The sequence below is a fragment of the Equus przewalskii genome, chromosome 25, assembly GCF_037783145.1.
Source record: "Equus przewalskii isolate Varuska chromosome 25, EquPr2, whole genome shotgun sequence".
Classification (NCBI taxonomy): domain Eukaryota; kingdom Metazoa; phylum Chordata; class Mammalia; order Perissodactyla; family Equidae; genus Equus; species Equus przewalskii.
This window is the reverse complement of record NC_091855.1, coordinates 10,732,177-10,746,195: the sequence shown is the minus strand read 5'-3', so window position 1 is coordinate 10,746,195 and position 14,019 is coordinate 10,732,177. Positions and strand designations below refer to the sequence as shown.

The 14,019-nt window shown below is 35.8% G+C and overlaps 1 protein-coding gene across 1 annotated transcript in view; it reads left to right on the top strand.

Annotated features, from left to right (window-relative positions):
• The window catches only part of LOC103559586 (coiled-coil domain-containing protein 170-like), a 40,332-nt gene that overhangs the window by 22,936 nt on the left and 3,377 nt on the right, over window positions 1–14,019 (top strand). Inside the window, exons 4-7 of the mRNA XM_008533253.2 lie at window positions 1,229–1,364; window positions 2,996–3,310; window positions 4,285–4,485; window positions 13,209–13,433. Of these exons, the coding sequence (XP_008531475.2) occupies window positions 1,229–1,364; window positions 2,996–3,310; window positions 4,285–4,485; window positions 13,209–13,433 (877 nt within the window). The remainder of the gene's footprint in view (window positions 1–1,228; window positions 1,365–2,995; window positions 3,311–4,284; window positions 4,486–13,208; window positions 13,434–14,019) is intronic.

Sequence of the window (14,019 nt, the reverse complement as noted above, 5' to 3'; positions counted from 1 at the left end):
CCCTGGGCCGCCGAAGCAGAGTGCATGAACTTAACCTCTCGGCCAATGGGCCAGCCCTGAAATGTCCCTCTTTATATACTTGTTTCTTTAATGTCTACTTTGATTTTAACATAGCTACACCGTTAACATTTTTTTCACTCATGATGTATCTTTTCTGTTAGTTTACGTTTCTGTGTCCTTATGTTTAAAGTATATCTCTTGCAAAATGCTTAGTATTAGCTTTTATTTTTTTAAATCCAATCTGATAGTCTTCTCTTTTAATTGAAAGATTTAGACCATGTATCTCTAATTACTGAAACTGTTGGATTTAAGTCTACCATATTGTTACTTATAATCTGATTATGATGTGTCTTGGTGTGGCTTTCTTTGTATCTATCCTGCTTAGGATTTGCAGAAATTATCGAGTCTATCAACTGATGTCTTTTATCAGGTTTGGATAATTCTTGGGAATTAGTTTGTCAAATATTGCTTCTATCCCATTCTGTCTCTACTCTCATTCTACGGTTACAATTACAGGTATCTATGAGCTTTGGATTGTGTCCTACATGCCTCAAATATAATTTTTTGAATTAAATTTTCTCTTTAGATGATTCAGATAATTTCTTTTGACTTGACTCAAATTCACTAATTCTGTAGATGCAATTCTTAGACAGAAAAGAACATAAAACACTTGGCAGATGGACTGAAACTTTAACCTAGCTTCAAGGTAGAAAATATTACCAATACCTAGCAATTGGTAATCAAAACAAGAACCAAATAACTAGCTGTTTGTATATTTGATAATAAAACAAGTTTTTACATATGCTATTCTCTGTGACTGTATCATTATTTCTAATTCCTTTTCCCTTCATTGACTCCCAGTTGAAGAGCCCAGTCAAGTGGGAGTGCTGGTATCCATGTGGAACCTCCTGATCATCACAATAATACCACAGTGGCAAACAGATAGTCATACTCAAATTTCCCCTTGGAAAGGATGGTTTCAAAATTGACCTTCCTCAGGGGAACTACTACAGGACTTCACACTGGATTATTTTTCTCTCCATTTATCTGCCAGTTCTAGTCTCTCCCTAAAAATAGTTGGGTAACTGCACAGCTCTTTTCAAAAGAAATGCATTTTTATTTGATAAACATATTTAGTATATTTTAAATGCGGGATGCTTCTTTTCGTCTTTTAATTGAAGTTTGAAAATTGATTCATGATATTGTTACCTACTGATATTTTACACAGAGTACATCTGGTTGAAAGAGAAAAGGCAGAGCGAAAAGCAGACCTTTTGGAGAAAAAGTTAGCAAATGCTAACAGATTCACCCCTTGTATGAACATAAAAGGACAAGGAAATTCCTTGGATAGTTTCACGATGAAGGTGAGAATAAATTTTGATTGATTTTTGAAGAAACGAGATTTTTATTAGCTTGTGTTACTCCAGGAGATAACTGGCAAATGTGGTTTGTTGGCCCTCTTCTTATGGAGGATCAAAGGAAGGAGCACAGCGTGGTTGGCTGGAAACCTTTCTGACGTGTGGAGAGAAAGTGCAAGGAGGATCTGAAGGTCTCTGTCATACTGAAGAAAATGTTAGAGGGAAATGGAGCTGTAAGAGAGGCAGGAGGAGAGGTGATGGTGAGAGAGTGAAATCTGGGAGTTTTGAATTTCTGGTGTGGGTTAGTTCCTGCCGCTGACAAAATCTGGGTTTTGGATCTGCGTGTAAGGATTGAAGTGGGGAGTAGATGAAAGTCAGTGAAACTGAAGCACAGGAATCGCAAAGCTAAATTGATGGATCATCTACATTGGACATTGAAATCTAGAATTATGGCATGAGTTGGGTTTAGAAGGAAGAGGTGAGCCTGGTCCCTAGTAGGTAGCAATTCACAGAATGAGTAGAGGTTTTATAGAGGAATATTGGAGGAGGATAGGAGACAGACCATTATCAAGGACATGGTGAAAGTTTAGTTTGAAATCCTTAGACTATAGCTGTTCATTATATAATCTGAATGTAAAACAAGGTCCATCATGATCCAATTAATGTGAGGGGTTCCATTTTTTAAAATCCAGCAAGTACTTTCAAAGTCGTTTAAAGTAATTCCAATTGTTAATTGCCTCTCTCAAGTAATTCACAGTAACATTTCCACTTTTTTTCACTTCTCTCACCAATCTGTCACATCTCTGAAAAACTCTCTCACACCAGAGTCCATGCAGCTCTGACATTTTCTTCCATTGCTCTCTTATTCTGCCTCTTCTTTCTAGGCTTTTAGTGATGCAGACCCATAGATCCCCTTCTATTTCCCAGTTTCACACAACATAAAGCCTAGAAACTGAATTTTCTACTCAGCTCCCAGAGTTGAAGGTGGCAAGAAGAGGGAAAGAAGGCAAATCTTCCTGTGGGAGGCGGGGGGAAGGGGAAGTACAAGCATTATCTTTTATTTTTTTCCTGTTTACAATGGAAGCAGGATGATTACAGGAACACAAGGGAAAGACATGTGACTTCTTTCATTATACTTTTACATTATCTAAGTTGTTGTTAGTAAATGATGTTCTATAACCATAATTAAGCCTTTATGAAAATATCCGTTTTCCTGCCAACTTTTCACTTGCCTTAGCATTTAGTGATGATCCTTGCCTGATCAGTTATTTCACTAGGAGATGCAAAATGCTGATTTTTAAATTTCTATGATTCCTCTCACATTTATTAGTTCAAAATTTTCTGTAGAGTTCCTCCATAAACTGGGGTGGTCTGGTTAGCTGCTTCTCTAAGCTAAATTTCCTATCTTCTCAAAACAGTTTCTCCATACCATCATTTAAATACCACTTGATATTCTAGTATGCTCTTTTGAGTATGTCTTTGTCTGTCTTATGACTCTATAACTCTTAATTTCTATTGAAAGCCTTTTCTCTTAAAGTTTTGTATTATGACTATATTTATATTTCAAAAGATGGGCAGTAGATGTCTCAATATTAAATTCCAAAAGGGAAGTTTAACACATGTGTTGGCATATTTAGGATAAGGGTGAAGCTATCCTGGCCAAGAATTTTGAGAGAGACAACATTTCTCACTCTGAAGGACCAAAAGATGGACAGAAAAATTGGGATAAATGTGAACATGATTTGATCCATAAGGAAAAACAAAAGTATGAGTTAGACCGACATCCATATTTATTCAGCTGGGAAAGTAAAACTGTGCAATCCCACTATCAGAAATTCCTCAGTCAGCTCGCTACTCTTCTGAGCAACAGTGTCGTCCCCATACCAGCCGCGGAGGAAGCTGTGAAACAGAGGATTCAGGAAATTGGTGCCAATGAGCAATCTTGGAAGTCTGTAAGTGTGTTTACAGAAAAGTTATTCTTTCAAATTTGCTTCTTTTAAGATGTGGATTTTGATATTAGTCGATTTAGTAAACTGTGGCTCTGAATTTTCATTTTGATTTTATTTTTATTACCGCAGTGATAAAAGGGAAGAGGATGTCCATTATTACAGCAGAGGTAGTATAGTGTGTTTGTTCAGAGCAGAGAGCCCCGGCATGAATCCCAGCTCTGCCATTGCCAGCTGTGTGGTCTTGGGCAGGTTACTTATCCTCTCTGTGCCTCGGTTTCATTTGTAAAATTTGGCAGGAGTCAGGGCAAGGTGGGGGTTGGGGAGGCATAGTTCCTATCGCACAGACTAGTTGTAAAGATTAAGTGGATTAATACGTGATAAATGCTTAGTGCAGTTCAGTGTACACTCAATGAATGCTAGCTTAAAAATAGTGGTATGGTAAAGATGATGTTTCCGTCTGAGCAAACACTACTCAGTTCAGTCAGTGCAGGAAAATAAATTGTCGAATCAGTTATTTGTTTGAATTTACTGGTCAAGTCTATCAAAACATTGAACCAGCAAGTTTAAGTGGATATATCTTCTCGTGTCCAAACCATTTTAGTAAAATTTTATGACTCTTCACCCTAAAATTCAAATGAAGATACATATCGCTTAAATTCAATATATTAGTAAGTCCTGCTACACAGTGGTTTGTTTCTTGTAGAGTTCCATTTTTTTTACACTTTGCTCTCTTAAAAGTCATTATACAGATTTATTTCTCAGTGCTTACTAACAATGTCTTATTTTTGTATATCAAATCTATTTCTTTTTTTTAAAACCAGCTTAAACATGTCAAATCTTCTCTAAAAACTTCCCTATTCATCTATGTAGTAATTTAATGTCACTACAATGTCAGTGTAAGTAGAACTTGCTCATAGTTTTGAAAGGAAATAGAAATCATCACAAGCAGGACGTTTTATCTATTTTTTTCCCTACAGAGAACTGAGGGCCTTCAGCAGGAAATTCAGATGCTCACTAAGTGGCTGGAGCACCTGCATCAGCATGGTAAAGCCGCTGCCCAAGAATCCCCCCACACTGAGGAAAAGCGTAGGGAACAAAAAAGACCCTTGAAATGCCTGGAAGGAAAAATTGATCTTAATGACTTTTTTCAAGGGAGATTTGACTTGGACAGGAATAAAGTAAGAATATCCTGAAGTATGAGGCATTTCTTTGACAATGAAAATAATCATATTTTATTGTAGTATCTAATGTTTAAAGCTGTTAATACTATTTATACTTTTCTTAATATTAGAAAAGGGAGGAAAATGTGCTACAAACCTTTAAACCTGATTTTATCAAAAAGCCTCTCCTTGGGGCTGGTCCCGTGGCCGATTGGTTAAGTTCGCACGCTCCGCTGCAGGCGGCCCAGTGTTTCGTTGGTTCGAATCCTGGGAGCGGACATGGCACTGCTCATCAAACCACGCTGAGGCAGCATCCCACATGCCACAACTAGAAGGACCCACAACTAAAATATACAACTATGTACCGGGGGGCTTTGGGGAGAAAAAGGAAAAAATATAATCTTTTAAAAAAAAAAAAAGCCTCTCCTTACTTCGTATCTCCCATTTCTCTATTGTACACATATTTGGTATTTATTGTGAAGGCATTTGTTAACATATTTCTTAGTGTACTGTAAAAAGAAGATTGGAAGAAAAGGAGCTCAAGGAGTGACTCTCTAAAGGTAGAATTTCAGACACTGTCAGCCAGATATGATGGGTGTTGGGAAGGGGCCATTGATGATGTTCCTCAATGATTACTATACAATATACCATTACCTTCTCTACTTTCTGCCTCTCTCAATCAGTAAGGAAAAAGTCAATCCTAAGAGTGGGATGGAAGTAGGTAGGATGCAATATAATTTATTTTCAGGAGATTTTGATTCTGTTTTACTACCTCTTCATAGAATTGCTTGTCACACTCAAACCTATGTTATACTATTTGTATAATTGCTATGGCCCAAAGCATAATCTCACTCACTTGCTCACCACTCACTCATTTAGTGTCTCCTTCCATTCATTCACTCATCCACTATGTATTGAGCGCTCAGTTTTAAAAAGTTCCAGCACTTAGTGAAATGGTATCGATGATGTCCTCTACAGAGTCCAAAGACGAATCCAGCTTCTACCTCTGCTCTTGAATATGTGATTGATGATGATCATTTCCATGCAAAATTTTTAAAAATGCTATATTAAAATTTAAGAATATACAAATAACACATGCTTTCCACAATACCTGAAACCATGTTAAAAGGTTTGAAGAAAACAATAATAATCTTTTCCAACCCTCTTTCTGCCTTTTTCACCTCAGTAACCAATGTGTATATATCTTCTACAAGTATTGCCATGGTTATGGAAATATGCAAGCACATATATGTGGGTGGTGGTATTTTTATAAAACTGGGACTATACTAGTCAAGATATTCTTCTTACTTTAAGAAGGAAGTACCTCATGGTCTTAGGTCAAAAGATTTAGATTTAACTCATTCCTTTAATAGCTGCATAGTATTCCATAGTGTGTATATAACTTATTTATTTGACCAGTTCCCTGTTGATGGCTTATCAGATTATTTCCATGTTTTATGCCACTGCAAGTAATGCTGCAATACGTATGTTTATACATATTTCTTTCCACACTGGTGCTGTCTTCCCCTTGGGATTGAGTTTTAAATGTGGAATTACAGCATCACAGTATATGAGCATTTAAAATTTTCATAACCATTGCCAGAATACTACCTTCCAAAAGGCAGAAGGAGTTCACTTTCCAGCTAATAATATATAAGAATGCCTGTTTCCTTTTCAGACCCTAGCCAGCAGTGGATACTGTCATTCTTTTAGAGTGTGTGTGTGTGTGTGTCTGTCTGTGTCTGTGTAAGTTGGGTTAAAATAGTACATTTCTTATATTTACTTGACTACTAGTAAAGTTGACCATCTTTTTTTTTAAATGCTGTTGACCACTTGGATCCCCTTACCTTCCTACTCCTCACAATTTGGACCTCAGATGCAGAAGGCTGAGTTAATCAAACTCCATGGTTCATAACATTATCTTGGGCCATGGAAGGTCCCTCTCTTATTTATTTATTCCTTTTTAGCTCCTTTTCCCATTCCGTCCCCCAAAGGAAATCAATCTAACATGTTTAATGTGTATCTTTTTGTTTACAGATGTTCTTTTAAAATGCAATTTTTGTGCATATATATATATTTGTTTTTTTCTTTTTGCTTGAGGAAGATTGGCCCTGAGCTAACATCTCTGCCAGTCTTCCTCTATTTTGTATGTGGGATGCTGCCACAGCATGGCTTGATGAGCGGTGTGTAGGTGCACACTTGGGATTTGAACCTGTGAACCCTGGGCTGCCAAAGCAGAGCACACGAACTTAACTATTCTGCCACCAGGCTGGCCCCTGTGCATATATTTTAAATTTGCATAAATGGATTGTATTAAAAATCTCATTCTATTAATCAGCATTATATTTTTAAGATGCACTTCATATTGCTATTTGTTCATCTAGTTGATTGCTTCTGTCTACGGCATGGAGTTCTACAGTGTACATATCTGCCATGCTTTGCCTGTCCACTCCTCTAGTGATGAATACTCCAGTTACCTCTGTCTTTCTGCCACCACAAACAACATTGCTACGAGCATCTTCATACAAGTCCCCTTAAGGACCCATGAGTGAATTTCTTAGGGATGTTTACTCAGGATTGGAATTGATGGCTTATAGGATATGCATACACTTAATTTGACTAAATACTGCTAGACAGTTCTCATAGAACAATCGTCCCACCACAGATACACGAGGGTTCTTGAATCTCCACATTCTTGACATTAACCAGCTTCCTAACTTTTGTCATTCTGTTAGGTATAAAGTGATTGCTAATTTAATTTGCCTTTTTCTAATAATGCGTTGGTGCATTTCCTTTGTTTTTTAGTCTTTTGGCTTTTTAGTCTTTGCTGGTTTCCTTTACCCATTTTGCTGTTTGGGTTCCTGTCTTGTTCTTGTTGATTTCCAGAAGTGTGTGCACGTCTTCCTGGCCCGTTCAGGCTCTAACACTCCATGACAGGTCACCTCTCCACATGGGCTCTTGCCTCACCCTGCTCAGGCTCCGAGTCCCTCTGTAGGGCCCCCTCTGCGGACACTTGTCTTCCTGGTTGGGCCCCGTAGGCCTGCTCTGGGCCACGGCATTTCCCTTCTCATTCTGGGGAGGATGCCTACCTTGTTCTGCCCCCTAATTCGAGCTTTTGGACTAAATTGTTCAGAAAGGAAAAGAAGAAGAATAGGAAGAGGAAGAGGAAGAGCAACTGGTTTACAGTTACCCTTTCAAGCATCCTGATAAATGCACTTATTTAAACTATGATTTTTCTGTCAAGAACTACTTTAGCTTTGTTCCACAAATACACAGGTACTGTTTTCCTTATCTTTAATTTTAAATATAGGAATACATTTTTAAGTTTCCAAACATATGGCATTTTTTTAAAATTAGTATTTTATTGCAACATTGTAGAAGTATGCTAGGATCCTTGAGAATTTATTGAGGCTTCCTACATAGGGTAATACTTGGTCTATTTTAGTCACTGTTCCATCTGTGCTTATAAAGAATGTGTTCTCTGCTTGTTGGGTGTAAAGTTCCATAGATAGCTAATGCTCAAGCATATTATTCATATGGTTCAGATTGTCAGTATTTCTGATTATTTTTGTTTGCTTGATTCTGAAAAAGGTATGCTAAATTCTCCAAGTATAATTTTTGATTCATCCATTTGTCCTTGCAGTTCTGTCAGTTTTTGCTTTATAGATTACTGGAGCATATGCACTTACGATGATTTTTGCTGTCTTGCTCTTTTAAGCACTATAAAACATTCTTTTTCTGTCCTTTATAAAATTTTGCCTTAAATTCTCATTTTTAGAAATTACAGTTACTAAAACAATTTTCTTTTGGCTCATGTTTGCCTGATATATCTCTTATCTGTTTTCTTTTACTGGATGCTAATTTTTTTTAGACAATCACTAAACTTGACCAAAATATTTGATGACCCTTAGTTGCATATCTCTTGAAGCATGCTCCTGGGTTTTTCTCCTTGTTTGAGTATTCCTACAAGAGAATTTTCAAAAACTGGATCTTCGTGGAGCCCGCCCAGTAGCATAGTGGTTAAGTTTGCGTGCTCCACTTCGGCAGCCTATGCTTCACAGGTTCAGATCTTGGGCACAGACCTACGCACTGCTCATCAAGCCATGCTGTGACGGCATCCCACATATAAAATAGAGGAAGATTGGCATAGATGTTAGCTCAGGGACAATCTTCCTCAAACAAAAAGAGGAAGACTGGCAACAGATGATAGCTTAGGGCTAGTCTTCCTCACCAAAAAGAATAAAAATAAAAAAATTAGATCTTTGTGTGGCAAACTTTCTGACACCACATGTGAGTGATAGCATTTTTATTATGCCCTCACATTTGAATGACAATTTGGCTGGATATAAACTTCTAGGTTCAAAGTGCCTTCATTAACTTCTTTAAAAATATCTCCTTGCATCCCTTGTTACTGTTGAGAAGTCTGATATCAATGTGATTGTTATTTCTTTGTAGGTGATCTGCTCTTTCTCTCAAGAAGCTTTTAGAATTTTCTCATTTGCTTTGATGTTCTTAAATTTCACTATAAGGGGCTTAGATGTATTGTTTTTCTTTACCTCTCTTGTTTGGCATTTTATGAACTTTTCAATCTAAATCTTTTATCTGTCAGTTTATCCTTATTATTTCAACGTTTTCCCCTCTCCATTTATTTTCTTTTGATTTCTTTTTTCTTTTCTTTTCTTTTTTTCTTTTTTCTTTTTTTTGCTCTTCTCTTCTTTTTCTACTCTCTCCTTCTATGACTCATCTGAAGGCTGGAAATTTTATTTGTCAACTTGGCTAGGCTACAGTGATATTTGGTTAAACATTAGTCCAGATGTTGCATTTTAGATGTGATTAGTACTTAAATCAGAAGACTTTGAGTAAAGCAGATGACCCTCCATAATGTGGGTGGGCCTCATCCAATCAGTTGAAGGCCTTAAGAGGAAAGACGGAGGTCCTCTGAGGAAGAGGGAATTCTGCCTCCAGACTGCCTTTGGACTCAGCTGCAACATCAACTCTTCCCTGGGTCTTCAGCCTGCTGGGCTGCCCTCAAATTTCAAAATTGCTAGTGCCAACAACTGTGTTACCCAAATCTCTTTCTCTCTTTACACACACACACACACACACCCTATTGGTACTGTGTCTCTGGAGAACCCTAATACACTTTGCTTTTTTTCCCCAATAGTTTATATCTTATCCTTCGCTGCTGCCTTCTTGGAAAGTTTCTCAATCTGATTTTCCTACTTACTCAATTTGTTCTGCAGCTTTTCCCTGCTATTTATCTCATCTATTGTGTTGTTCATTTCAACTATTATATTTTCATATCGAATATTTCTACTTGGTTGTTTTTACTTTATCATTTCTTGACCTGCTAATGTCATCCCTTGTCTCTTGAGTAGCCATAACTTTGAGTAAAGCTGAGGTTATAATTTTTACATTAAACTGAAAGTGATCAGGGAAGTCCTAAATTTAATTTAGTGGCAAATGAAGAATTAGTCCCACAGGATACATTTAAAGGAACAACAGAGAATTTTATGTCAAAGTAGCAGCTGGTAAATACTGTTTAAAATTTACTCAGTCAGCTTTGTAATAATATCATTCTTGACAAATTAAAAATTTTTTGAATTCTCAGTATTTCCAAATGTGTGTTTAAAATGAGATTATTGACATACAAATATCCCACTTTTCAGATATCTATAATTTAAGTATTTATAATTTTAGTGATTGATAATTTCTGATAACCTGGCACATGTCCTCTTTCCCTTTAGCAGATCTTCTTTATGTATTCCAATAGGATTTTATAATGTTCTTCAGATAAATCCTCTACATCTTTCATATAAGTCTTTCTTGTAAAATGTATTCCTAGGTCTTTTATAGATTTCCTGCGCATTGTGAATAATATATTTTCCCCATTTCTATTTGAAATGGTTATCATTAATATAGACAAAAGCCTTTTATATTTTTATTAATTATCTACCACCTTATTGAATTCACTTATTAAGTCCAGCAGTTTGCTTTACTAGAGTTCTTTGGTTTTCTGGACACAATTGTATACAGCTGTGTTTTTCAAGAAATAATGTATTTCCTTTTAGATGGTCAACTTATTGTCACTGAGTTACAAAATAGTCTTTTACACTTATTTTAATCTTTTCTATATCTATGTATTCTGTATGTTTCTCCTTCCTAACATTGTGTGTTTTTACTTTCTCTCTTTCCTCTTTAACCAGGCTTGCCTGGGACATCTATTTTATCTTTCCAAAGAACCAGTGGTTCTTTCTTTATATACATTTTAGTAATTTATTTTTGATGTACATATAATGAAAATATATGGTATCTTTATTAAATGTATACCCCTACTTTCTCTTTTCCGATATGTTAGTATGCCTTTTTTTTGTTCTTTGTTTTAAATCAGAAAAGCAGTAGAGCTATAAATATTCCTCTGTAGCTTGTCCACTATATTTTAATGTGAAGTTTTCTTTCACTATGTTTTATATATGTTTATAATTTTACTGTTGACTTCCATTTCTTCTTTAAGCTGAAGTTATTTTTATTTATTTATTTATTTTTTGAGGAAGATTAGCCCTGAGCTAACTGCTGCCAATTCTCCTCTTTTTGCTGAGGAAGGCTGGCCCTGAGCTAACATCCGTGCCCATCTTCCTCTACTTTATATGTGGGAAGCCTACCACAGCATGGCCTGCCAAGCGGTGCCATGTCCGCACCAGGAATCTGAACCGCAAACCCCGGGCCACCGAAGTGGAACAAGCGAACTTAACCACTGCGCCACCGGCCGGCCCCCATAAGCTGAAGTTATTTAAGAGAACTCTTTTTACCTTTTACATTTATATATATAATATATGTGTACGTTTTTAAAAATTAAATATACCAAGACTCTTCCACTGAAAAGCAGCAGCCCACTTCTGTACCTCTATATGCTATTTCCCAGAGGTAACTACTTCCAATGCTTTTAGCTGTTGCTTCTGGTAGTAAATTCCATTTCCCTCAGCAATTTGCTTATATTGCTATATCATGAGTTATTTATTTTAGACGTTATCTGCTGACTTCCTGTTATATGATAGATGAAAGTTTGTCTTATACCACTTTCCTACCTCCGCTTCCATCTTCTCAATATAGGTATATCAGTATTTTTAGCTAAATCCCTAATCAGCATTTACTTCATTATGACACTAAATAATGTTTACAAAATGCCAGGTACTATACTCTTGGTACATTCCCTTTCTTGTATTGCATTTTATTTTTCCTAGAGTTAATACTTTTCTTGTGTTTTCATATGTATAATTTTCAACATTCATTTATTAATTTTTTCCACAATACTACATCAGATGATCTTCTAATCTATAAAAATCTCCCATTCTTTCTCACCCAAAGTCCTTTATTGTCTTGCTTCTGTCCGGATTGTTTGTTCTGTGGGCCTGGGCACAGCTATGATCTTGTGACGTTTTTTTCCTCCCATCTTCTAGTTAGATTGCACTGTTTCCAGAATGTCATGTCTTCCTCTTTTTTGGTTTACTTTCTTATTTTGCTGGAGTACCGCCTCTAATAAATTCCTAAGAAATGGTGTCTTGGAAAGAGACATTTTTTTTTGAATCCTTGCATGAATGACAAAGTCTTTTTTTTTTTTTTTTTTTACCCCTTTCACTCAGTTGATAGCTGGGTCTAAACTTTATTTTCACACAGAGATTTGAAGGCATTACTCCATTGTCTTCTAATTTCCAATGTTATTGAGAAAAATGTTGCCATTCTGATTCTTGTTCCTTAATATATGACTTATTTTATTTCTTTTAATGGATTAGAACATTTGTAACAACATTTCAAATAACTGTTTTTTTCTCATAATAAAATTAATTTACGTACATTAGTTCTATACATTTCTCCTTCCTAATATTGTGTATTTTCACTTTTTCTTTCCTCTTTAACCAGGTTTGCCTGGGGCATCTATTTTATTTTTCCAAAGAACCAGTGGTTCTTTTTTTATATACATTTTACTAGTTTTTAGTTTATATGTAATGAAAATAGATGGTATCTAAATCTTCACCCCTTCTTTCTCTCTCTCTTTTGTTTTTCTGGTAGCAACTTTATAAGGTACAGAATAGTAGAAAGAATACAATTAAAATCATCAGTAATTCTACCACTTTGAGATAGCCAGTATTAACATATAGGTATATTTCCTTCTGATTATTTTCCATGAATATTTTAACATAACGGAGATAGGCATAGTTTTTCTTCATCCTGCTTCTTTCATTTAATTATCTCATTAGTATTTTCTCTTGGTAAATATTTTTGAAAACTTGATTTCTAGGGAACATATAACCAATCACATGTAATTTATGTAATTATTCTCTTTTTTGACATTTGCATTGTTTTTATTTTCTCATGTTATGAATAATGTTGTAAGGAATATCTTTGTGCTTCAATCCTTATCCAAATATTTGATTATTTCCTTATAATACATTCCTAGAAAAGTTGAACTAATCTGTGCTACCACCAGCATTTATAAAAGTATCTACTTAACTGTAACCTTGTTAGCATTAAATCGTCACTTTTATTGTTATATTTTATTTTCTGGATTATTTTAATGATGCATATTTATGGTGAAAAAATATTTTACTTATGTCAGTATTATGAAGTCTACAATTTATCGGTCTAGAGTGCTAGTATGTCTAGTATGCTACTCTAGTATGCTAGTGTGGAATGCCATCTTAAAGCGTAACTTCCTTATTTCGATATTGTTGATTTCTGCAAAGGAAAACTCCAGGAACAAGTATTCCCAGACAGATGAACATGGCAAGATGGTCAAAGAGCTAGAGAAAGACAAGCAACAAACATTACTGAATATTCAGCAGAATTTGCAGATTGCTACAACTCAAAGATTAGAGGAGAAAATTCAGAAACTTCAGAAACAGCTCAGTGATTTGAAGTTGTCAAATAAAAATATGAAAACTCAACTGACAAGAGTAAATGTCTTTAAGGTAGGTAAATTAAATGAGACTTTCAAAAATTCACTTAAGCATTGGTCTGTTACTATTTTAGCTGCATGTTTCTCATTGAACTTAAAAGAAAAATTAGCATTAAGGTTATTTTACATACATACAAAAGAAAATATATAATATTAAAGCATGTAGAATAATAAAATCGGATGCCTGCAAATCTGCCTTTTTCATCTTAAGAAACAGAGTATTGTCGACACAAATAAACCATAATCAACCTATAAATCAAAATTGGGGTGAGTTTATTATGAGCCGGGTCTTAGGACTATAGCCCAGGGCCTTCCTTCCTCAAGGAAGGAAGGTCACCAAAGAAGTAGGGTGTACAGACTGGTTATATACTGTCTTGGAACAAAGAGTACACATCACATATGACAGGAATATCTCTTTTACTACTGTCATGAGATGCTTAGCTGACCCAGCAGATTGGTGGTCAACAGGTCAGTGGTCACAAGGTGAGCACAGCAGGTCAGTGGTTAATCCTTAGTTTCCAGAAAGAGATGATTATCCTTAAGGAAATGCCAGTATGGGGGGAAGCTACATCCCTCTCTTCAAGGGCATCATTCTTGGC